A 24256-nucleotide genomic window follows, 5' to 3' on the forward strand; every position below is an offset into this window, starting at 1 on the left:
CCTGTCTAATTTCACGGGAGACAACAGGAATATTTAAAGCCCTGTTTCCACCAAACGCTCCGGTTTGGTTCAGTACCTTTAGGGTCAGATGGGTATGCCTGGCCCCCAAACAGAAGGGCACCTAAAAGTAGGAACGTACACCTTTGGTTATATTGATACCATCCCCAACTTTTGACAGTGAAGTTGACAATAAATACATACCTTACCGAACCCAACTGAACTGGACCGCTTGGTGGAAACAGGGCTTAAGCTTCATAGTCACAGCAGAAGGAATAGCTAAGGTCACACTCTTGGGCTGTGAGGTTTTGGTGGCCCTTTAATTTTGGTGTATATTGTGAACTCCAGTGATAGGATACTTATACGTGATAATGAAAATGGTCAAATAAATCATATTTTACAAACATAAAATAACCACTCAAAATAAAAAGCATCATTATCTTTTAATAAAGGGGCCTTTTCAGTCTCCTCTTTAGTCACACATTGAAACAGCATTTTAATGCTTTGCCATGAAATTTTGTACACACATGCATGACTCAGACAATAGGCTATTGGCTTTGTGTTTCACAGACCCGTCAAATCAAAATGTTACTTTTATTTGTAGTCAAATTTTAAACAAAACTCAAAACTAAAGCTTAAAAGGTAATATACCAGCTTTGTCCCTATATTTAGCCCTGCGGATGTTCCTTTAAACAGAGTGCTACATTGAATGTAAATGACTGTGTTGTTCTTGCTTAAATGGGGGCTATGCTAACTTCATTTTCATTTAGTCTCACTAGAAACATTTCAGACAGCTTGAGATCTTTCTTATGAAGTCAGAAATAAGCTGCAGTAAAAAAGAATTAAAATCACACATTAATGTGTGAAATCATTACATAATCAGTTATGAAGGCACTCAAACACATAACCTTTTACAACTCTGTAGAAGCAACCTGTAGACAGATATAGGGCACAGTAACTTGAGAACATACACATTTCAACACATCCTGAAATACACACACTCATCATCGAGTGCCACACACGTGTTAATCACATATATCGCACAACAGTGACCCTGACAAAGTGATGACTATTGCAGAATTTAGTTTTGTAGTTTTACGTCATGACATTTGTATATTATTGATCATCAACTTTAGCTAATATATTCATATATAACAATAAAAACAAGATTTGTATGATCTGTCTGCTTTAGCAATCAGGCCAGGTATTTGAAGCTGCATGTACGACTATAAAACAAATCAGCAGGCAGCAATGATTTAGTTACAGAGAATAAGTGAAAGGGAACAGAGCAGCTTATAAAAACAAAGTTGTTTCTGGAAAGTTTGAACATAAGCCTCCAAACGGAAATATCTGCTGAGATGGAACATATTTCTGAGAAGATCTGCTCATTAAATCCATTTTTACAGGCCATCTCATCCTGTGGCAGGTAAAGAAGGATATGCCCCAAAACATAAAGAGAACATCAGAGAAGCTTTTATTAAAGAGGAGAGCTCTTACACTGCTTATAACTTACCATTGAAATTTACAAAACACGACAGTTCTTAAATAAAACCCACAACTTTCAGCCTTGAAATTGCGCAATTTGGCTCTTAACATTGCCTTGATTTAACCTTCCATTTGAAAGCATTAAACAACAAAATGTAAGCACCTTTCTGGTATATGAACCATATTTTAAGCATTAAGCAGGCTTTTATGATTGTTGGAAAAAAAGGTTTTATTCAATCTTCCTGAATTTGTGTTTTTTTTTAACCCTATCACAGATTTCAAAAGACAAACTAATTTTTCTATTCAACTCTTCAGTCAATGACATTATACTATTTCAAAATGTCACATAAAAGAAGGCATGCAGTGAAATAAACTGTAACAAGTAAGACTAACATCCTCAATAACAAATGTTCTTCAGGCCATCTTTTATGTCCAACTTTCTACCACCACGATGCCCAAGCCACATAATTAACAAAAAGCAATGACACGTGAATCAATCTACTTATATAAATTTGGAAAGAAAGCATATTTCAAAATTTTAAAACATTTTTTTTTTTTGCTTTAAATGAGTAGAAATGTCCATAAACTTAAAACCCAAACACTTAGCCAGGCTAACTGTGAAGTCCAATCTTAGTCAAGCCAACTGTGTTTAGCCAAACAGTGTGTTCCCAAAGACTTGTTTTTGTGTGTGTTAGGACAAAAGGATGATAGCCTGCTGCCCAACAGCTAGAGAGACAATCCTCCAAGTTTCACAGAATGAGTTAAAGTTACACTTGTGCATGTATGGCGCTCAAGGTTTGTGAGAAAAGCTAAATGCAACACCAATAGTCTCAGGGGACCAGAAGATTGAGGAAAGTGAAAAGAGGGAATGTGAGACAGGGTGAGAACAGCCTACTCCTCATTCAAAGGAAGACATAAACAAATGAGAGGAAGATTCAAACCATAGTGTAGATGGGGTTATAGGAATAGTGCAGGGTTGGCTTTGTCTGTGGTGTTTGGGCCCACAGTTATATCTTTTGATCAGGCCCAGAAAGTCTGGTGACACCTCTGTATGGCTGTTTGCAGCCTATGAGCTTTGATAAAGACCTGGAAAAGGCAGACAGAGCTTGAATGTCATTGTTCCTCTCTATGAAATGCTTGTTCATAACCCCATGTAAAACCATCATTTGACATGTTCACACTGGTCATATTAACAATTGATGTTTTTCTAGGAGCATGAATATTATAATAAGTCAACTTTTCCTTTGTGATTATAACAGCAGGTGGACAATCGCTACTGATCAAGAAGCAAATCTGTTGACCTTGAGTTGTCAAATTGTAATGCAGGTTTCTTTTTGTAAATGATGGTTTCCTAATGGTTCAGGTCACCCTAATCTCTATTTTTGGTGGATTTTGTATCTTAATTAAGCAGACCACAAGCCTTTTTTATTAGGCTAGTTCAGAAATTAAATGAATCCAAAGACAAGAGGTGCAACCTACTGTTATGAATGGTTGATCGCTCTGAAAATACATGTAAATCATTGTAGATTTTTTTGCTTTCTCCATTTCTTGGGTGCGATAATGGCATGGGCTAAACAAACAAATTATTAGGCCTATCACTTTGACTCTAAAAGTATTTTTTCAGCCAATTGAAACTCATCAGATGACGCTTTTGATGATGCTGTAAATTAGAGAGCGCTTTTTGTTTTTCACAAATAGCTAAGGAGTTTCAAAATAACACACATGTTGTACTCTCTAATAAGACAAATAGCTATAGTGATTGGCTATTTTTATACCTGATATTTCTTTTTCTTTCATTTTCATTTTCATTTTTTTCGGGAGGGGATTCCCTCCTGATCTCTAGAAGCCGAACTTGATAAGTGGCCGGACTCTTTGGGACTGTTTTCGTGTTCGCTTTCCTCTCAGAGAGACAGAGAGAGGGCTGCAGTCTGGCCTGCCTCCTTCTCTCCAGCTTCAAGGACACGTCACGGGGAAGCATGGAGGGATGCAGAGTGATGCATCACTACAGAGAGCGTCACACAATTCCCATCTGAGAGGGGTGAGATGCCTCATATTTTACTTTGAAAGTTAGTGTCATAATAATGTTGTTTATTTCCTGAATAATGGCTTATTGATTTGTAAAGATATATATAAATGATAGTGTCACTGTTCTCATGGCTGATTCTTCAGCGGTCATGTATACCTCCTTAAAGATGTTGTTTCTTTTTGAAAAAGCTATGTAGCTGCTCCACCTAGTATTATAGCCAAACTAGTCGATATAAACTAACCTAAGCAAAGCTAAAGCTCAACATCAACCCACAAGACAGTCTGGCACATCAACTGGCTGTATTGATAGTATTTTTTTTTCTCTATCTCATGACTGGGTTGCAAGTAGGAATATTTCCCCCAAAATCTTGTTTTAAGGCAAGGCATTGAATTAATTTTCTTTGAGAGTCAAACTTTACTAAAGTGTAGACAATGACGTGACCTTTCTTGTTTAAGCCTAAAATCCAAATCAATTAAGATAACTAAGGGAGTGACTGGACATTGGAAATCCAATTAAACAAGTGGATTTGCCTTGGAAATAAGAAACATCCTGTTCAACATCTTTTAACTAAGTGTCACTATAGGTAAACATATGGATGTAGTATTTTTACTGTGTCCTCCATCTGAGTTATATCATTTTGCTGCCAAAAGTCCATCATTTTGGCAGGACGGACTCTTTTGTGTCATATTTCTCCTTCTCCATCCTTCCTTCCCTCCCACCCTCGGTATGTCACAGCTCTCCGCCCCTCAGTGTATTGGCAGTGTTTGGCGCGCGGCGCACAGCGTGGACTTGGAGATGTCTTGGCAGCATTACGCACGACGACACGAGAAACGCGAAAGCCTCCTATAGAAGGTCAGGATACTTCGAAGCTGAAACAGACCGGCTCTCTACTTTTGACTTCGAAGAAGTAGAAGAACTCCTTTCCTTTCCTCCTGAAGACATCTTATCTTTTCCTGTCCGCGCGAGGGGATTCTGTCGAACGCAGCAGCAGGAGCTTTATTTGGGTCTGCATGACTTCTCCTATCTTCGGGTCGCTGTGGCTGTAGAGGAACGGACAGGATGTCAACAGCTTGGGGAGGGAACAAACTCTCCAGAGCAAATTTTTTTTAGAGATCCCTAAAACGTGAGGATGATCCCGCCGGTCAACACGATTCAGGACGAAAGTGGGGGCAAAGAGGACGAACAGGATCAGAATGAGACTCCGAAATCCCCAACGGCGAACGCCACTCAGCAGGAAACCAAGGTAAGATTCTCCTGTTGATACTTAGCCTACTATTTACTCTTACTCTGTATAGACATGTTACTGTTGTACATCGGACCAACTCTCATAAAAGACTGAACAAACTTATTAACATGACGTCAAAGATAACTTCAACAAGGGTCAGCTCCCCAAAATAACAACAAATCTGTGTTTAATCCCACACTTATCATCTTATTAAAACTGTTTAACAGCCGAAAGGACGGATGCTATGACTCCTGTAACACAGATAGGTAGACTTAAAATATATGATTAGAAGGTTAGGACAGAAAACATCAACATAACGTGTTAGGGAGAAAGAGTACTTCAGTACTCACATTAAGTGAAAAAGAGCGCATTGGGTATAATTTAATGAGCATTGTCATACTGCGACACAAAATTAAACAACATTAAATGAAAAAAGTTCAGTTTACATTCAACATGGAGAACCCCAATCACTCTGTTTTTTAATTTTTAAGAAAATACTTGCCATTATACCAATTTGGAGCTGAACTAAACAAGATTTTGGATTTAAATGTATTGTTTCAATATCAGCACTGATGAAGCCTATATGTATTTAAAGCTTTAAACAGCTGTATGGTGAAGAGGTGTTAATGTTACTTTTATAAAGATAATGAAGTGGCATATGGGTTTAACTTTCAGCTTGTGTCTGATGTAGGAAAGTAGGCTTCCTAATAGAGATCCAAAGCTGCCTCAGGCGTTTTGCCATCTATGTGGGCCACATGTCGCCCAGACTACAATTAGCAGTAAAATATTGGACTAGTGGTGTTGGATCACTGCAGCAGTTCTCCTCTTCTGTCCCCCAAAAACTCCCATACAGAGCAGAAGAGACTCACACTTTCTCTCTTTGTTTTAAATCCATTTTTAAATGACATTTTGTGAAGTATTTACACAATTAGTCCACTTGTCCGTTCTCTCAGTTGCTGCAGCGTTGATAGAAGATATCCACTTTTGCATTGTTTTGTCGGGCTTGAGCATGTGAGCTCTTACTTTGGCATGTTTAGTCACTGGGTAAGTGACTCCTGGCTGACTTCTCACTTAATGTTGAATCTTGTGCCAAACGACCGCACTTACTTCCAATTTCTCTGCTGATAAGTAGTACAGCACTTCAGAGCGACAAAACAGTGATTTATGAAGGTGTCAAACTAATCGGACAAGTCAAGTAAGTTCCCCTTAAAATTAAGAAAAGCTGTTTTTTTTGTGTTTTTATTCCTTCTTTAAGAATACTGTGAGGCCCGAGCATCAAAAACGCAAGGTGAGCCTCCATTCTCTTGCAAACTGTAGCATAATGCTGCTGAATTTAGTCCATGGTAACACAAAAGTGTACCTGCATGTCCAAGATAAAAGTTGTTTTACATGACAACTTTTATTGCTTTCAGGATCGATCACTTAGTAAAGCTAATGCCACACCAGGTTTAATCCATCATCACTCATATTTCATTAAGGGCACCTTTTTTATTGACATTATTTGTTATTATATTATGCAATGACTGGCTTTTTTACATTTTGTTTTGCATCACCTGGGTCATCCCCCATTAACCCTCCCTGCTTTATAACAGAACCATTATAGGTTTGGTTTTCTTGAAATTCAGCATGAGCTCCTCGATGCATGAACACATTTCCTCACTCTGATAATTTAGGAAAATCTCAATTCATATGCATTTTATATTCTAAATATTGAAGAAGAAGAATATTCCTTACAATGACTGCTTTTGTAACTAGACACATACTGAACACATACTGAAATTATGAAAAAGAAGGTAAAAACCCCTTTGTTTACATTACTATGTGTGACCACCATTATTCTTTAACAGTGTGTAAAAGTGTTGAAGGAGAAGAAGCACATGCGTCTGCATGAGAATATGCGTGCAGTATTTTCACGTCTGTTGGTGTGCGAATATGTGTGGGTGTGTATGTGTGTCTGTGTGTAATTGTGTGCGTGTGGGTGGTTGGTAATGGTAGGGAAAGGCTCCAAATTGATTGTTCCCAGAGTGACCTGTGGAATTGATTGATCTTCACAACACCAAAGCTGCACTGATAAGCTCCACACACACACTTACAGCTCATACATGTTGGCCAAAAATATGATCCACAGATCACAATGCATTTTTTTTTTTTTTTTTGTTTCATCTTGTGTTATTCTGATTCAAGTTTGGGAATATTTTGACTTAGAATCTGAAAGTGCATAGTTAATAAACGAACTAAGAAGAGGACAGATCAACCTTGAGCACCCCGCAGTGAAACTGTAACTCCCACAGTTATTTACTTGTTGACAGTTATAAATTTACACCAAGGATTAAGGGATCATTAGGAGTCCTTCTCTGCCCATCAATCACTTAAAACAAAATCGATTTCTTCTATCAGGGACCGTCAGCCACACATAGAAGCCAGAAACCAGATCTATAAAATCCCATTATTGCTGCTGCTCAGGGAATCTTTATTGCTTGTTTTAGCCCAGGATTAAGTGGGTTTCACAAAAGGAGGAAGTGCATACTGAGAGGTTAAATGAGGAGTTTTCAGTATGGATATGAATACTATATGAGATGTGCCTAATGAGATTGATAGGAGCCACGGCCAGAAACGGCAGCACAGCATGTGAGAAATAGTGTTGATGTGATTCATTGCCTGTACCAGGAAATCACATTACTTTCCAGGTGGGGAACATCCAAGGTTTTCCACTGAGCAGAGATATTTTGCCCCAAGCAGTGGTCTTTTTGTCGGCTATGGGACACCGAGACATCTGCTGGAAGGTTTTAGACTCTAGGCTTATAATTTGTTAAAGTTATTATGGTTACTGATTGACTGCAAATCGATTCTTCTCTCTCCGCTCCCATTCTTTATCTATCCTCCAATTCAATTTCTGTCATTTTCTCTCCCTCACTCTGTTTTTCCTCATCTCGTTCCCTCTCTTTCTAGCTGCAGAGACTTAAGCGCTCACTTTCCTTCAAGACCAAGAGCATCCGCAGCAAGAGTGCAGACAACTTCTTCCGAACAAGCAACGACAACAAGACAGAGTTGCTCTCGGATGTGAGCAGTAGCACGGGCCATCTCTGCAACATTGGGATGGCCCCACCGCACTCCACCAACCACCCCATCCCTCCGGTCCCTCCGGCCATCCCCTCTGCTCCTCCTCCAACGTCGCGCTCCCAGTCACGCAACCCGCTGCAGGTCGACTCTGCAGGCCACTGCTTCATGGAGCACATCTTTAAGAAGCCAACGTTCTGTGACGTCTGCAATCACATGATCGTAGGTATGGTTACAATGCATCCCTCCTTCATAAGTTTGATCAGAAAAGAAAACAAATTACAATTTCAAGATCACAGGAAACACAAGATAAAGAATCCTGCATACCATTGCATTGAAAATAATAAGACTCTCATCAGTGACTTTCAAGATTTCCTCATGAGATTTTTACTCAAAATTTTCTCTCATCAGAAATAAAAAAAGTACCGGTAAACTCATTTTAAATAAAGAGTGTGATGAACATGCAAAAATACTCACACATATTAATGCTCACAGGGAGCCTCTCTTCATTTCCATATTCTCAGTAAAATATTTTACTCCAATGAGATTGAAAACAAAATCCATGTGCATAAAAAACTACACCAAGAAATGAGACCATGAGCTCAGGAACTCTCAGGATGATACTGTATATGGTTGGTAACTTTAATGGTACATGAAGATTTACAGATAGTTACATGCAGTAATAATATGAACCCATCCAGAGAGGGAGAGAGGGAGAGACGGGAGCCTTGTGCGCCAGGTCCCCCGGCAGTCTAAGCCTATAGCAGCATAACTTAGAGCTGGTCCAAGCCTGAGCCAGCCAAGCTTTATCAAAAAGGAAGGTTTTAAGCCTTCTCTAAAGGTGAGTGTGTCTGTTTCCTGGAACGTGACCAGTAGATGATTCCAAAGGCGAGGGGCCTGATAACTGAAGGCTCTACCTCCCATACTTTTTAGTTGAATGTCATCTGCATAACAATTAAAATGTACGGAGTGTTTTCTCATAATATTTCCTAGAGGAAGTAAGGTGAAAAGATTGGCCCAAGCACTGAACCTTGTGGAACTCAATGGTTAAATTTGGCGTGCATAGGAATGTCTACTGTCTGAGGCCGGCAACATTAAACATCACTATTTCATTGTTAAAAGATTGACCCCAAACTCAGTTCACATAAAATAAACATGGCTCTGCATTCAGTCAACCCTTTTGGTTTTGAAGGCCTTTAGTTCAGATTTTTAGAATTGTGGCCATTTGGTTGCTACCAATCAATCAATATTCTTATATTAAAAAAATGTCATATGAGTATATTTCTTGTCACTTAGAGTGATAAACCAAACATAGTATTTTCACGTCTATCAGGTTTAAATGATACATACAAAGTGATTCAAAGTGACAATCATAAAAAAAATCTTTAATGATAAGAATTTCTTGTATGAAGATGGAGACAATGTATGGAGGAAAACTTCAAAAAAAAATCCTCAGTAGTTTTAAATCTGACAAAAACATTGTTTATGAATGCTGGTCTGTTTCATATGTCATTGCGAGTGAGGTAGCCAATGGCCGGGCATAAATGTGCCTCTGGTTGTGTGCGTTTTGGTAATGACATTGTGGGGTCAGGCCGGCCTGTGAGAGGTGTGGAGCCCTCTGGTCCACTCGTGAAAAAAGATGCTGCCCTTTTCATCATTTGTCCTGCTTTAATGAGAACGCAGTGTAGTCTGCAGCTGAGACAGGGTGGAGGATGGCATTCCCTGAGTGTGTCTGTTTGTTTGTGTATCTGAGTTTTTGTTTCCAAAGCAGAGAGGGAGCGTAGTGGTGGCAGTGGGATCTCAAACTGATGGTACAGGCATACTGGCCAGTCATTAATTTGCTTTTAAAGAGTTATAATAAAGCAGTAGGTGTTAACAAGTGTTTTATGAGGCTGTTAAATTCTTAGTAGTTATAGAAGAAGGTCATGCAGAATAAGTCATCATGCAGAATAGCCAACATGAATGGACATAAACATTATTGAAGAAGACATCAACAGCCATTCAGGACAGCACATAATAAACATGCGCTCTCGTGTGTGCGTCAGCCACAGATCAGCGCCACCACCAAACGGCTGATTAGCATGAACATCTAAACATCTATCTGTTCCTGAATCGAGTGTTGCCACATCATTTTTTAATTTCTGTGCCTACATCTCAGTATTTTTCATTCAAGTACAAATAAATAATGATATATGCTTTCAAGGATCCATCAGTATTTACATCCAAATATATTTATATTCTACTCTACATTTATGTATTGACTAAAAGCATAATGCTTATATTGGAGAAGGCAGCATGACAATTTTCAACACCCGCTTTCTTCCTAAAAGACGATCCTTTATGAAACAAGAGCTTCTTAAAGATGAAATGCATCACACATGATAGAAAAGGGGGAAATATTTAATAACCATTGATGGCTCAGTCATTAAGTGTACCAGATGATGGTAGAGCAAACTAGATTAGTATGTTTGTAATGGAGCAATAAAGACATTCTTAAGTAGTAATTCAGTTTTCGACTGAACATGAAGACAAAAGCTCATGTACTATATTCGGCTGGCTAATCATATTTTAACAAGGATAGTAAATTACTATCAATATTTTAAAGCTTCAACACAGCAGCAAGATCAACATCAGCACTGTTTATATTTTACTGTGTGTGGTTTATTAGTTCTGGAAGAGAAGACCAACTCTTTTTTTTTTGTGTTATAGTTTTCATTGTTAAATGGAGTAATGTGTATTAGCAAAATAAAAAACATGAACTTATGACAACAAGCCAACACTGTATTGTTTAGTTTTAGCTGAAAATAGGTGAATAAGCCCTTATAAAAATGTTTTTTTTACCTATTGTGAGTGACATCGCAACTTAGGAATAAAGTACTATTCCAAGGTAACTGCAGCTTCTATTGTCTATCACCCATGTTTTCTTCTTAATGTTTGGCTTGAAGCCTTTTGCACTGTGTAGTTTGTGTCCATATAAAGCAAATGGCCTTGTTGTGAGTCTAACAACAGTGAATGAGTTTCACTGGTACATAAAAATGTCCTGATGGAAAAAGGGCTGATGGTGAGATATTGATCACAAGTCCTTTCCCAAAAAGCGTATTAAATATATGTCTGTATGAGTGAATGGGAGGATTATTTGCGGCTGACGGAGGGTGTCATGTAATTTACAGCGTAGGCTTATAAAAATAGAATAATCACTGCTTGTCGGTTGTGAACATATGCAACAAATTCCTTTAAAAGAGCCACCTGGATTATACTTTGTTTTACTACATCTGTTTAAGTTTCTTAAGGACAGAGGAACCTGCAGGAAAAATTCTCAACTCAACTTTATTTAAATATCACCTTTTAAACAAACATGCTGCCCCTTACAGAGCAAGTAAAGAACATACAGCTTTAAACATCTAAGGCAAAGACAATTATTACATAAATGAAAACGACAATATTCATTTGCAAAAAAATAAATGTCTTCAGTCTATTTTAAAAAGGAACAGAGTCTCTACACTCAGTCCCAAATCAATCAAATCCTGCAGCTATACTTTAAAGATTACTTCTCTACCTTGTTTCCAGACAGTCTAATTCCTAAATTAATGAATAAGAAAATTTGATATCCACGGCAAATGAGTCACTAATCTCATTTGATTCACTTCTACTGATCTGTACTATGAAAACAATGAATCAGACATGTCACATTTGGGTGACCATCAGATAGAAATTAATATGGGAATCAAAAGTCAAGGTTAGGTTGTAACTGCTACTGCTGGTGTACTCAGGCTTTAATGCCTAAACACAAACAAATGATGCACTAATGTGTCAGACATGTTTTCTCACTAGAACAAGTGTAGTGTGTCTCTCCCTCTGTCAGACATTTAACATGGAAACAGTTGAGCTTGTACAGTAACTCTCGTGTTTGTGGGAGGAATCTTAAAATCAGATTTTCATTTCTAAAAGCAGTTGTCGTTTTGTTTGTACCCTAAACATTTCATTACAGTAGACCCATGATCACAAATGGATACTATAGAAATATATTTATACTCCACCTATAGAAATGTATTATGAAGTATTTAAAGCCTTACTCCCTTAATTCTCCGGACAGGGAAATTTAGTTTTTAATGGTTAATAGTATCTAATGGCTGTGTGAGAAACTAATTAAAGTCTGAAAATAAGGCAAAGAATGCAGCTCAGGTCAGAGTTCTACTGAAGCTTAGGATGAAGAGGAGGGGGAGTAATTATTGTCAAGATGAAGGTTATTTTCACAGGAAATCAGGAGGCGTGAAGTTAACGGCGGCTTTATAGATCAATGTGTTGGTATTATAAGGGCTGTGCAGATAGACAAAGATCCTGTAAGGAAGAAGAGTGGGAAATTAAACAAGAAAGAACGTGTGGGAAATTAGAGAAAAGATGAAGAAGAAATGGAAAGTTTGGTTGGAAGTCTTGTGAATGACGCATATACTAGAAAAAATAAGTCACTGTGACATCAACCATTGGGTTTTGTACCACCTTTTTGATGCCATCGGTTTGGAATTTTGTTAATGGCCTCTATCTATAGTTTTTCTGAACCAGAAGTGACCACATTTTTGCTTTAGATTGGCAATACATAAACCCCTGTGCCAATCGAAGGGCCGAGGCTGTGTTGCACACTCAGGCCAATCTGAAATAATACAGTCTGGTCTACAGTGGAATTCCTGTTTGTGTCGCCAGCTGTCCCCATCCTTATCCTTTTGTTACTAAAGCTGGCAACACAACATACCAATTTAGACCTGATTTGCCCCCTTAAACGATCGGGGATGTGGTCCGATGCGCAACTTGTTGCAACCGATTATTTATCCAAAGAATCCTCAAGTGCGTGTTGTGTCATTACAATTATTTAACTTCTCCCTATTGACTCGAGGCCTTCCTGATATGGAATCATAAAGATCAACATGTTTAATATTGGCGAGTCTTGGTCGTACTGCCTCCGACGGAATACCTGCAGCAATTAGAGGTAGTAGATTTGGAAGCGTCACCAAGTGGATTTGCGTACTTTGACACCTTAACCTCAGACTGCAATGCAAATTGTATAAAGCAGCACATAATCTGTCTTCACAGGATGTCATCTGTATTGTTCTGTTGTTCGCTGTAAAACAGAACACATCCAGTGAACGATGTTGATCGTCCACCATATTTGTTTTTCTTCTGAAGTCACGTTGGAATCACCCAAGTGTCTGTGAGATCGTCTGTCTGTGGAATCTTTCTACAAACTGCTGGTGTGCGGACTCCTGCTCTGGCCGAGTCTTCTAGTGTGTGCTAACACAGTTGGTTTCCTGAAAAATACAGTTTTATACTGCCCTGCTCGTTCAGAGAGACTGACATCAGCTTGAGAGTCTTAAAGCTGCCATAGAGAATTTCGTAGCTGAAATCCCAAGTGCTTGTTAAACAACAACGACATGATTCAGAGTGCCCTAAAACTGGGTGCAGGTTCAGCTCATTGCCTCTGCTTATGGTGTTGTTGTTGTTGTTGTTGTTGTTGTGTAGATCGATGGCTGTCAGATGAGTCCAGGATAACATTCCTCTCGGTTTCCGTCTCAGGTTAACTAAGTGTGGTGGCTCTGTGTCAGTGATGCGCAGCCAAGCAACACCAGAGCTTTAAATTGAGGAAACAGATCGAGAAAACTGTGACACAAGCTTGTATGACAACACGTGAGGAGCAGACAGAGGGTTTTTTTTTCCCTACACTAACTACACGTCCTGTTCGGGGATCAGGTGTTCTGCTTGGTTACACATTCACAGTACAGTATTTGCTTGCCACAACACACATTCATAAAGCTCAAAAGTAACTTCACAGCACCCGACAACCGTGAACAAACTTCACAGTCTTTCAGTGATGAAAGTTCCTCTGTCTCTACAGCCATTGCATTCAGATCAATACATTCTCGGTATGTCTGTACTTTCACACGCACACACGCAGAGTGTGGGCAAGAGCGGGGCACGTGGTTATTGATTAATCAATAAAGAGCCAGAGGTGCACATCTGCCAGACTACAGCTAATAACAGCACTGGGACTATGTAACAGCGTCCTCTCTTGTTAATGTGGAAAGGCTGATGAATTATACATCACTGCAGTCTAAATGGTTACTGTGATGGAATGTGTAACAAAGAGATCGTTTACCTTCTGAGAAACCTTTCCCCTATCATCGTTTGTAAGGGTGAAGTCAGATTCTCACATTAAAATCATATCAATCAAATTCTTATAAAGTACATTTCACACTTCCTTATGATTTGTCTTAAGCTTTTTCAATTTGGTAACAGCTAGCCCCCTAGCTTTAATTGTTAGACAATGTTTTGTGCAGTCAGACAAACATATGTATTTGATTTAATTCATTTTTACATGGGTAATGTTCTGTATGGTCTGGTTTTCCCTCCGAGTACACACAGTAAAAAAAAGGGTACGGATAGCTTTTCCCATGAGGGACAGTCAGTGTCAAACTGTGCAGGTAGATGCTTTTTTTTCCCACACAGCAAACAAAATACTCAGGATAGTGTGTGTGCCCTGATCAGGAACGCTATCTGTGATGCTTCAGGGTGTTTACATTTTAAAGGTAAAAACAACTTTTTGACAGATAGGTATGCTTGAGGTATTTAACCATGAACCACTTTTGACAACCTTCTTTATCATTAATTCATCCATCCATCCTTCAGCTAATCTAGGGCCTGATCATGCCTGCAGCAGACTAAGCAAATTAGCTCAGACGTCCCTCTCTCCAGCAGTGTTTTCCAGCGGTTCCTGTATCGTCCTGTTATCATCCTTTGTTTTTAGGCCAGATGAAATCTATAATCCCTGGATTGATTCTGGGTCTGCCTCGCAATCACCTTGCAGATGGATTTGCCCAGGAACTTCTAATGAGTTGATGCAGAGAGTTACAGTTACAGAAGTTGGATGATGCTTGTGTTGTGTTATGTTTTGTTATTAATCTGGTGCACACAGCACAGAAGGAGCTGCATTTGTTGACAGAGCTGTCAATCATGGCTTTTACCCCATTACCACCTTTGCAAAATCTTCTAGAAAAAATCAACACTTGGATATACTGTATATCAGCAAAATAAGAACCAATTTTAAAACAAAAAAATTATTCAACGTGATTTTTGATTTTATAGCTTGCCCCGTGTACCAACTGTTAACATGGAGGAGGCGGGGTTTATGACCTAAACTGCAACCAGCCAGTAGAGGGAGCGCCACATGTTTTGGCTTCAATTTTGAGTTTTTTTGTCGTCCATCTTTTCACACAGCCTATACCAATGCACACAAGCTTAATGTTTGCCTATGTATTGTTATTTAGTTTTACTTCACAGATAAGTCATTTAAATCTTTAACTGTTGCGATGCCTTTGAGACACGAACAATTGGTTAAAGGGAGCTGCACACAGGCAGCAGTTTGAAAAAAATTGAAATAATAGAGATAGCACAGGCTCAGTTAAAGGCAGTTTTGTTAAAAAATGGTTTTGCAGAAGTGAATATCATGTGTCACATTTGCTTAATTTTTTCCTTGTTAAATTGTCCACATCTTGTTTCACAGGTTTTTCCCAGTGCATGCTGGGAACGAATCCAGAAGCTCTGGCACAGGAATAAGTGTGTTAAAACAATGAATAAATGAGGCACTGAAAAATTATCATATCCTCTGCCTCTTTGTGTGTAGTATGCTGCTTAGTGAGGAATACTATACAAGTCAATGTCCTGACATGGCAGATCTGAATCTGATGCGTCTTTTCTGTGTGTGTATCAGGTACAACAGCCAAACATGTGGTGTTCTTGGCGGGAAACACAGCAAAGCACGGCCTCCGCTGCAAAGCCTGCAAGATGAGCCTGCACCACAAATGTGAGAACGGAGTGGGACAGCAGCGCTGCATGGGCAAACTGGTGAGATACTTGTCACAGAATTCTACTGACATGAAATAAACGGTACATTTGTCTGTTAACAGTTTGGGAAATTCACAAATATCATTACTGATGTCATTAGCAACCAAAACAGACAGATCCGAGTTGGCAGTGTGACTGGTTCCCAGCAGAATGTGCTTATTCAGAAATCACACTAAATGTGTTAGTGTACTGGTACATCTGTGATCACCATCCATCCTCGTCATCGTCCTCATCGTTATATCATCACTCTGTTTTTTGTTTCGGTTATGTAACAGGAAAGTGCAAAAGCCCCTCTCATCGTCAGCAGAAAACCTTTAATCAAGATCAATACAATCGCCCTGAGGCAGCTCCATTGACACTATGGAATATGTGACACCACTTTACGATGTGACATCACGCAGGCTCATCAATGATGTCTCCTTTTTAATCTGAAAGTCAAGCCTCTTGTTGCTTGTGAAAAAGAGGGATGTAAAAAAAAGAGGAGTAATTATCACATCATTTATTCATAAATGTCAGCTCTTAAAAACTAAGAGAGGCAACTAGTTTTTGGTTTCGCAAAAAATCGGAAAGTTTTTGATATGAATCAAAGATAATTATTGTTAATGATTAATATTCTGTGCCCAATATACTGTTTTTAAAAAGCAGCCCGTTGCTATTTTAATTTAACTTCAGTTTCAGTTTGCTTCAGAGAGTTAACAATTTATATTTGAACTTGTTTAGCGACAAACTTACAAAGTCTTTGTAAAGTGTAGTCAACATAAGTCCAGAAGTTCATATAGTTTCATCCTCTCATAATTAATGCCAAATGCAGATTATAACAGGGGTAAAAAGGGAACTGGAGTTAATTTTTTGGTTTATTTAAAAGAAAAGAAAAGAAATAAATAAAAAACATGAGCAAAACTGTTTTAGGTGGGATTTTCAGTTTTATTTCCCTTACAAGTCAGAGATAATGGCCCTTTGCTGTAATAAACCCCCCAACTTTAAGATCATTGATTCTGGGATCAGGCCTTGTTAGGATCATTTTCAGTTGCTTCCAAGTATCCACTGCTAAAAAGCAGCTTGTAATTATAATTTAGATCAAGGATAATAAACTGATTCTCAATTATTGCCCCTCATTAACTTTTACTTGGCTTTGTTATGTGACCGTTTGGTTGAGGGCTGCGGGTGGGCTGAGGGGTTTTATTGGGGGAGGATTCGGTTGCAATATGCCAAAAAATGTTCATCACTCTCAGTCGTATTAACGGGCAGTGAGAGACTGAACTGGGTTCTCTTCAGTCATTCCCACACATCCCACATTGAACACACTGTCAGGTCACATTAAGTGTGATTTCCTACCTTCACTGTCTTGCTCTTGCACAGTATTTAACTGAGAAATATCACCCTAATAAGTTAGATTTGTTGAATTGGTGTAAATAAAAAAGAGTAAAAATGACATGTGAAAATAATATTTAAAAAAGCTGCCTGTCCTCCTTCTCTTCTGAGACATCTTTTCACTGGAGGCCTGTGGGGATGAGGCCTGCAGATGTGATTGATCGGCTCTCAGGAGTGGAAAATGAGGTTGAGAGGTCGAGCATAAAAAAGGAAGTTTCCCCAGTGGAGTTCAGCTCTAAATTCAACTTGCTCCAAACTTGGATACTAATTTAGCTATGCTTGTTTCTCTTGGCCTGACATCACTTTACTGAAGGAATCAAATTACCTAATGCTCTGAGTCTTTTTGAACTATGAAAGTAGCATCTGGAAATGTTTTTTCTTATGAATTCACTAAAACAATATGTTCAGTACTTCGCAAACTTCAGCTGATTTCTTACACTAAGAAGGTGATTATGTATCTCTTGACCCTGAAGATTCTGTTTTGTCAACTCCAGTCCAGCAGTAGTGTCTCAGCGTCCTGCCAGTTTATATGAAACATGATAAATAATCAATATGTAGTGATTGACATGCTAGTTCATGCATAGATCTTAGCCCTTACACTCTATTACAAGCCAGTGGTATCTGAACTGCTACAGTGTTTAATTATTCAGGTAACTAAGGTAATTATGCAATCAATTTTTATTTAATATTGACCACAAAAACACTAACAACAGACAGAGAAAAGCAGCTTTATTTACATAAGTAAAGAAAATCACAAGAATGATTCATAAAAGTCAGATAAAAATGGTGTGAAATGAAATAGAATAAGCTGCATACAATCACAATGCAGTGATAAAGCTGTAAGTATGGTGTGTGATGGGAAACACAGGGGGACAAAAAGCAGACTAGTGCAGAATAAATGATTTATCAACAAACAAGGAAAACCAAAGACTTACTGGGAAAAGAGAAGGCAGCACTGTAGAAGCCAGAAAACCAGTCCAAGGAGCCAAATAAATCAGGAATAAAGTAAAAGTGAGGAGAGCATAGTTCCGTTAACAATCAGGATAAACGCTTCAAAATGCTGGAAAGTTTGTACAAAGAGGAACTGGCAGATACACGGCGACTAAATACAGCGTCAGGATTGAGCTAATCAGCTGCAGGAGAGAACAATTAGGGTGGGTCGTATAATGGCACAGCAAACACACAAATATCGAGAATAAAGCTTCGGAAACAAGAGGAAAGGGTGAGTAACAACATAAAAGAGTAAACACCTTAAAATGAGGACAAAGGAGCAAAATAGAAGGTGACAGTAAGAAGCTCTAAATGCAACAAAGGAAAACTGAAGCGCAGGAAATAGAACAACAAATCGGTAGAAAGTGTCCTGCATAACACCAACAAAACAACTCTCCTCAGGGTCACCCGGTTCATGTTTACTCATTGTGATTGCTTCTTTCCTTCTTCTTTTGTTCCTTTGTGCCCTTTTAACACCGTTCAAAAACTTGCAGCTGTCAGCACTTCAGTGACTGAAAAATGTATTGTCCTCTTTTTGATTTTTGATGAATGGAAACATGCATATTTTGAAAGCTAACACACATGAGAAACAAATATAATTAGCCTCCTTGTTAGTTTTTTTTCTTCTTAAATTGTATTTCTATTGTTATTCTATCAGGTCCTGTTTCTTTGCATTGCCCCCCTAATATTATATTTAATGCTCTTTCGTGGTACGCATATCTTTGGTCAATAAATGTGGGGCAATCTGGCAATAGAGTTTCCTTATAGATACAAAAATCTATTTTATCTGATCTTATTCTGTGACTTTTCCCATATTTCCTCAATCCACACTACGTCTGTAGTCACTGCTGTCACAGCATCAGAGTCCTCTCATGTCAGTGACTGTGAGTGGGGTCTTTTGTTAGTCAAATGAAGCAGATAAACTCCCAACAAGCTCTTTGAACCTTTTCCTTAAGAAGCTTGCCACCTTAAAATCTGAAATCTCAGTTCTTGAAATGGACCTGAAAAGCTCGAGGGTTTCTTCTCATCAAGCCTTGGTGGACGCTGCCTCATGGTGAGGGGTGTTAGAAGAAGAATTAATCAGGACTTATTAGCAATGCAGGTTTCAACACCTGCCACTAGAATTGGAGGAATGTAAACAAAGAGGGGGGAAAAAAAAGGAAAAAGGCAATCAATGTAGAGGTCTCAAAATATGCAGAAATAATCAAGAAAGAACGTGTCAAAATAACACAGCATCTTAGTGTGCTTTAAATAAACCTGAAGTTAGACGTCAATCACCATCGTCAATCATTACTGCAGAGTTTGAGGAGCATTTGAATCCTCTGTCTTATTTCTTTATTTTACCAGGATTCAGAGCTGATTGGGAAGTATTGATTGGATCGGATGCAGGAGGGTAATGGATATATAAATGATAAATGTTCACGGCCTGTGGAGATGGGAGGAGGATATGACAGGAAGGTAACTCAGGACAGTCAGGACTATTATAGTTAACAACATTAATCATCGTCAAAGTTTTTTTTACAGCTGTGCATTGGAAGTTTTCAAGCAGTCATTTCTATTTTCTATTAAATGATGCACAATTTAATATTTAAAAATTTCCATCAGGGGCGCTGGTAGCCTGGTGGTTAGTGCGTATGCCCGTTGTGCAGAGGCTTTGGTCCTCCAAGCGGACGGCCTGGGTTTGAATCCGACCTGTGGCTCCTTTCCCGCATGTCATTCCCCACTCTCTCTCTGTCCCCGATTTCTGACTCTATCCACGTTCCTGTCTTAAAATGAAGGCATAAATAACCCCAAAATAAACCTTTAAAAAAAAAAAAAAATGAAACACTGAAAGTCATTTTGATTGAGTGGAACTAATGTTACACCTCTGCTGCAGGATAGTGCAGGCTGGGTCTTACATCATTTGTTAATCAGCAACAGTCTCTTTAGCATGTATCCCACTCACTACCGACGTGTCCCCTCGGGGTTTCTAAAGCCTATGCAACTGTTTTTCATTTCATGGTACATGTCAGGATTTCTCTATTCTATACATGAGTGAAGAAGGTGGTATTTATAGGGAACTATTGAGGATTAAAGTTTGAATAAGTCGTCATCGGAGAACTTGCTGTTTTCTCAAAAGTCTGACTCCACAGAGTAACATTCAGTGTTTTCGTTTCAGCTTGCTGCCTGTGAAGTTGCATATCAATTTGTCTGATGCCTCTTTCTTTTCCCTCTCTTTCTCTCCTTAGCCAAAAGGCTTTCGGCGGTACTACAGCTCTCCATTACTGATCCAGGAACAGTACGGCTGCATCAAAGAAGTCATGCCCATCGGTGAGCAGCTTAAATCTCCATAATATTTCAGGTTCTGTGTGGGAGCGCATACTCCACTCTGCTGGAACCTCTTTACCACATGAGATGATTTATAACATTTACCTGACTGAGTTTATGTGGCTGTTCTGAAAGTGTTTCTTTTGGGGGTTTTTTCTCTTCTTCTAAAGCTTGTGGGAATAAGGTTGACCCTGTGTATGAGGCGTTGAGATTTGGGACGTCGCTGGCGCAGAAGGCGAAGAGGTCTAGTGGGTCTGAGTCACCGCACAGAAACTCGGTAAGAAAATGATAATTAATGTTGTCTGGTTGTGATTGTTTTTACCCTGTTGGCTCAAAAGTACCTGTCACTGCCTTTGTTTAGAGCGCAACAAAAATAAAAGTTTGACAAGAAAAGTTATTTTTTCACTTTTCTTCTCTGCATGAGCTCAAATGTTCTTACAGACACATAAAGCAGACTGCCACGGTTCAATTCAGGTTATTATGTTATATTTTGTCCCACTGACATCTGCATACTGTGGCTGACGATCTAAATAGATACTGCCACTGCAGGACTGTAAACAATACCAATAAAGGCAGTCTGGTCCAGGCAGAGATAGGGGGGAGATGTCAGTAAGAATGCGCATGTTTCAGCTCTGAAGATGGACTGGACCGATTGTAGACCTACATTCACCGTCCCTCCTTTCCGCGCGCGTGCGTGCGTGCGTGCGTGCGTGCGTGCGTGCGTGTGTGTGTGCGTGTGTGTGTGTATGTGTGTGTGTGTGTGTGTGTGTGCGTGTGTGTGTGTGTGTGTGTTTCATATCCTATCACCTCTAATGTAAGCTAAACTGTGTGTGCAGTCTGGATTTGAAGACGTCTGACATCTGTTGTGTTTGGGCCATCCTGCCCTGTCCTGTGCAGCTGTGAATGGGGGTGTGTGGCTAAGAGAGACAATGTGATCCCAGCAGGGGTTATGATAATAGTTTCCAAATGTGGACGGAAAAAAACAACATGTTCGCTAAGCGGCAGTTTTCTTAAACCAAGCAGGTTAGTCAAAACAGTGGATGCATCTAAGGTTGCTTTTGCTCAGAAACTGAACCGTTTTTCGATATCATTCTGTCTCTATCTTTCAGTTTAGTTTGATCTAGCTCTATCTCTCTGTCTCCTTATCTCTCTCTCTCTTTGTCTGTCTTTCTCTATCAATTTATCACTCTCAAACATTCTCTCTCTCTCTCTTTCTATCTTTCTATCTATCTATATTTATATATCTACATGTGTGTAAGTGATTGTGTATGTATATATCTCAAAACTGTCCCTCTTCCTAATCCCCCTCCATCTGTATCCCTCCATATCTCTGTCTTTCCAATCTTGGAACTCGTCATCAATCATCATCTTTCATCGTCATGTTGCACTGGGAACGGATGCAAATTTCTCAGTAGTTCTGGTAAAGCCACGGGTTTATTGTTAAAAAGACTTCCTTTTCCGAGCAGCGTTTACGTCTGAAACTCTGTCATTACTTGGTCCTTTGCTGTTCTTCCTGGAGGAGCGCCCGCTTATCTGTAGAGTTTCACTTCAACAGGATAAGTTATACAGCAGCTCACTTCAGGGGCCGGAAAAAATATATTTCTTGTGATTTACTTACAATGAATGGAAATGAAGTTAGCTGAAACAACAACATGATGCGGATTTGAAAAAAAAAGAAAAGTCAAGCTTTGTCATGTCTGCCCCCAATAGCAGAAGATCTGTTCTCATATCTCTATCTTTCACTTTCTCATCCCATACCTCTTTATAGCTTCCAATGTCTATCTTTATCCATCTTTAACTATCTATCTCTAATCACCTTAATGTCTCTCTCTCTCTATCTCCATCCATCTATTGATCTATCTCTCTAAACATGTTGTATCTCTGCAGACGAGTGACTTGGATAAGGTTCCAGAGGAGGTGGTGGCTCACAGCAGCAGGCAGGAGCTGTCGAGAAAACACAGCGATGATGGTGAGTGTTTGATGTAGTACACTGGAGCACCTGGAGTAAAGCCATGTAATGACACTGGGATTTCTCCAAACAGCCCAATCCATTTATTTTCTGTTTTCCCCTGAACTCTCCTCTTCTTGTTGTTTATGATGCCTTAAAGAGCTTTGTGTGTAGCTCTTAAGTTTTCAGCTGCACAATAATATCTGTAATGAAAGGTTCTATACATAGAATGGAGGAGTAGCAGCTTTTTGAGAAATGCTATTTCTCTAACTCTCATTTCTATCTGAAGAAAGAAATGCTCATCAAGAGACTCCTTTGATTTGACGGCAATAACCCCTTGACCTTTTCACTGCATCCACCTATGGCCAAAAATACTTAGTTTTTCCCCAGGAAAGTAGCATATACAGTATAAGTATGTTAAATCTATTTTTAAAATGTGACCTATAAGGGATTTCTTTGTGTTTTTTCTTCTTCTTAGTTTTCACAGTCATTGAGAATGGGACGGAGCTCTACAACCAGCCAGAGAGAAAGAATGACGATTTGCCGGTGAGAATCAAACTCCATATACAGTATATTTAATTAATACAAACCTAAAGTGTACAAGTGTGGGTGCATGAGAGAAATAGAGATGCTAAAATCTTCAAACATGTTCTTTTATTTTAGTTATGCCAATCTGAGACGGATGGAATCAAACTGTCAGCCTCCTGATTAAAATAACTTATCAATAACGTAAAAAAATATATTTTGTTAAACAAAAAAGTGAACAATAAAGTCATATTTGTCTGAAATCAAGTCTAATGAACAGTTAAGTTTCAAGCTTGACATTTACCAGTTGTTTCAGCAAGTGTAGAAACAGTTTATATTGGTCTGTTAAAAAATGATGAGCTTCCAGTTTAGACAAACAAACATATCAGACTCAATTTGGCATCCATGTGTTTCACAGGCAAGAAGGCAAGCAGGAAAACAGATACTAAAAAAATGAATAAACTCTTTTAGCAGAATGGCTAAAACTGTCTACTCAGGAATTTCCTCAAGTCAGCAGCTCTGGTATTTAACTTTTCAGATTGACCTCTCTCCACAGTTTTGTTATTCTGCAGCTCAGATTCTTACTATGTTGTGTGTTAGTGGTGCAGTTTAAATCTTCTGGGTTTAGAATATGTTCACTGACCAGTGCGTGAACTCAGCGTGGTTACTCTTGTTAAAACTGATACCCAGCTAGGGGGTTCTGCGATCATTAAGCATGCTGTACTTGCCCCCCACCCCCTCGCCCCCACCCTCCATCGTCACTGCTGAATTTCCCAGGACACTGAAGGAAAACTTCTCTTCCTGCTGTAACAAATCAAATCTGAGCTGGCCTGCGCTGATAGATACAAACCTTGACCTCAAATTAATGTTTGGATCTGCAGCTCTGGGGTCCAAGCTGCTGTATTTATTCTCTTTAGAGTCAGTGCTGATGATGCAAGATTCATGTAAGTGAAAGAAAAAAAAAGTTAAACCTCCGTGGATGTATCCACCCACTGAATATTTCATGGCCAGGTTTCAAATCTTTTCCTTTCTTTACATGTCTTTTACTCTTTCATGGTGGGGTTTGTGGGAGACGTGCTTCCAGTATCAATGTTCTCTGTACATATTTTCGGCTTGCAGACATCTATCCTGTGTACTTTATAGTAGAACATGTTTACCCCAATTGTCAACAGTGGAAAAAGACCACAGAGACTTGTACAAACAAAAAAATGAACAAATAACCATACAAGGCAAAAAAATACAAAGGAACTCAAAGTGCATTTTGCTGTGTTATCAGGCTGGACCGAGCACAGCTGGCAGCGGGCTGTTTGTCTGTCTGCAGACAGGTCCATTAGCTCAGGGTAGGGGACAGACAGATGGAGGCTCTGCGGGGTAATGAGCAGAGAAAACGCTCAAAACTGCTATTTCACCAGAGCTTCCAATTTGAGATGAGAGG

At 39.1% G+C, this 24256-nt stretch overlaps 1 protein-coding gene across 2 annotated transcripts in view; it reads left to right on the forward strand.

Moving 5' to 3' along the window:
- Positions 1–4267: 4267 nt before the first annotated feature.
- stac (SH3 and cysteine rich domain) overlaps positions 4268–24256 on the forward strand; it is a 30456-nt gene continuing 10467 nt past the window's right edge. Inside the window, exons 1-8 of one of the 2 annotated variants that reach the window (XM_020645209.3) lie at positions 4268–4751; positions 5989–6021; positions 7683–8016; positions 15547–15680; positions 20270–20351; positions 20519–20625; positions 22236–22317; positions 22775–22842. In XM_020645209.3, the coding sequence (XP_020500865.1) occupies positions 4638–4751; positions 5989–6021; positions 7683–8016; positions 15547–15680; positions 20270–20351; positions 20519–20625; positions 22236–22317; positions 22775–22842 (954 nt within the window). In that variant the 5' untranslated portion in view covers positions 4268–4637. The remainder of the gene's footprint in view (positions 4752–5988; positions 6022–7682; positions 8017–15546; positions 15681–20269; positions 20352–20518; positions 20626–22235; positions 22318–22774; positions 22843–24256) is intronic. The other variant, XM_020645210.3, reaches the window with a different exon arrangement.

The sequence above is a fragment of the Labrus bergylta genome, chromosome 18 (assembly GCF_963930695.1).
Source record: "Labrus bergylta chromosome 18, fLabBer1.1, whole genome shotgun sequence".
NCBI lineage: Eukaryota > Metazoa > Chordata > Actinopteri > Labriformes > Labridae > Labrus > Labrus bergylta.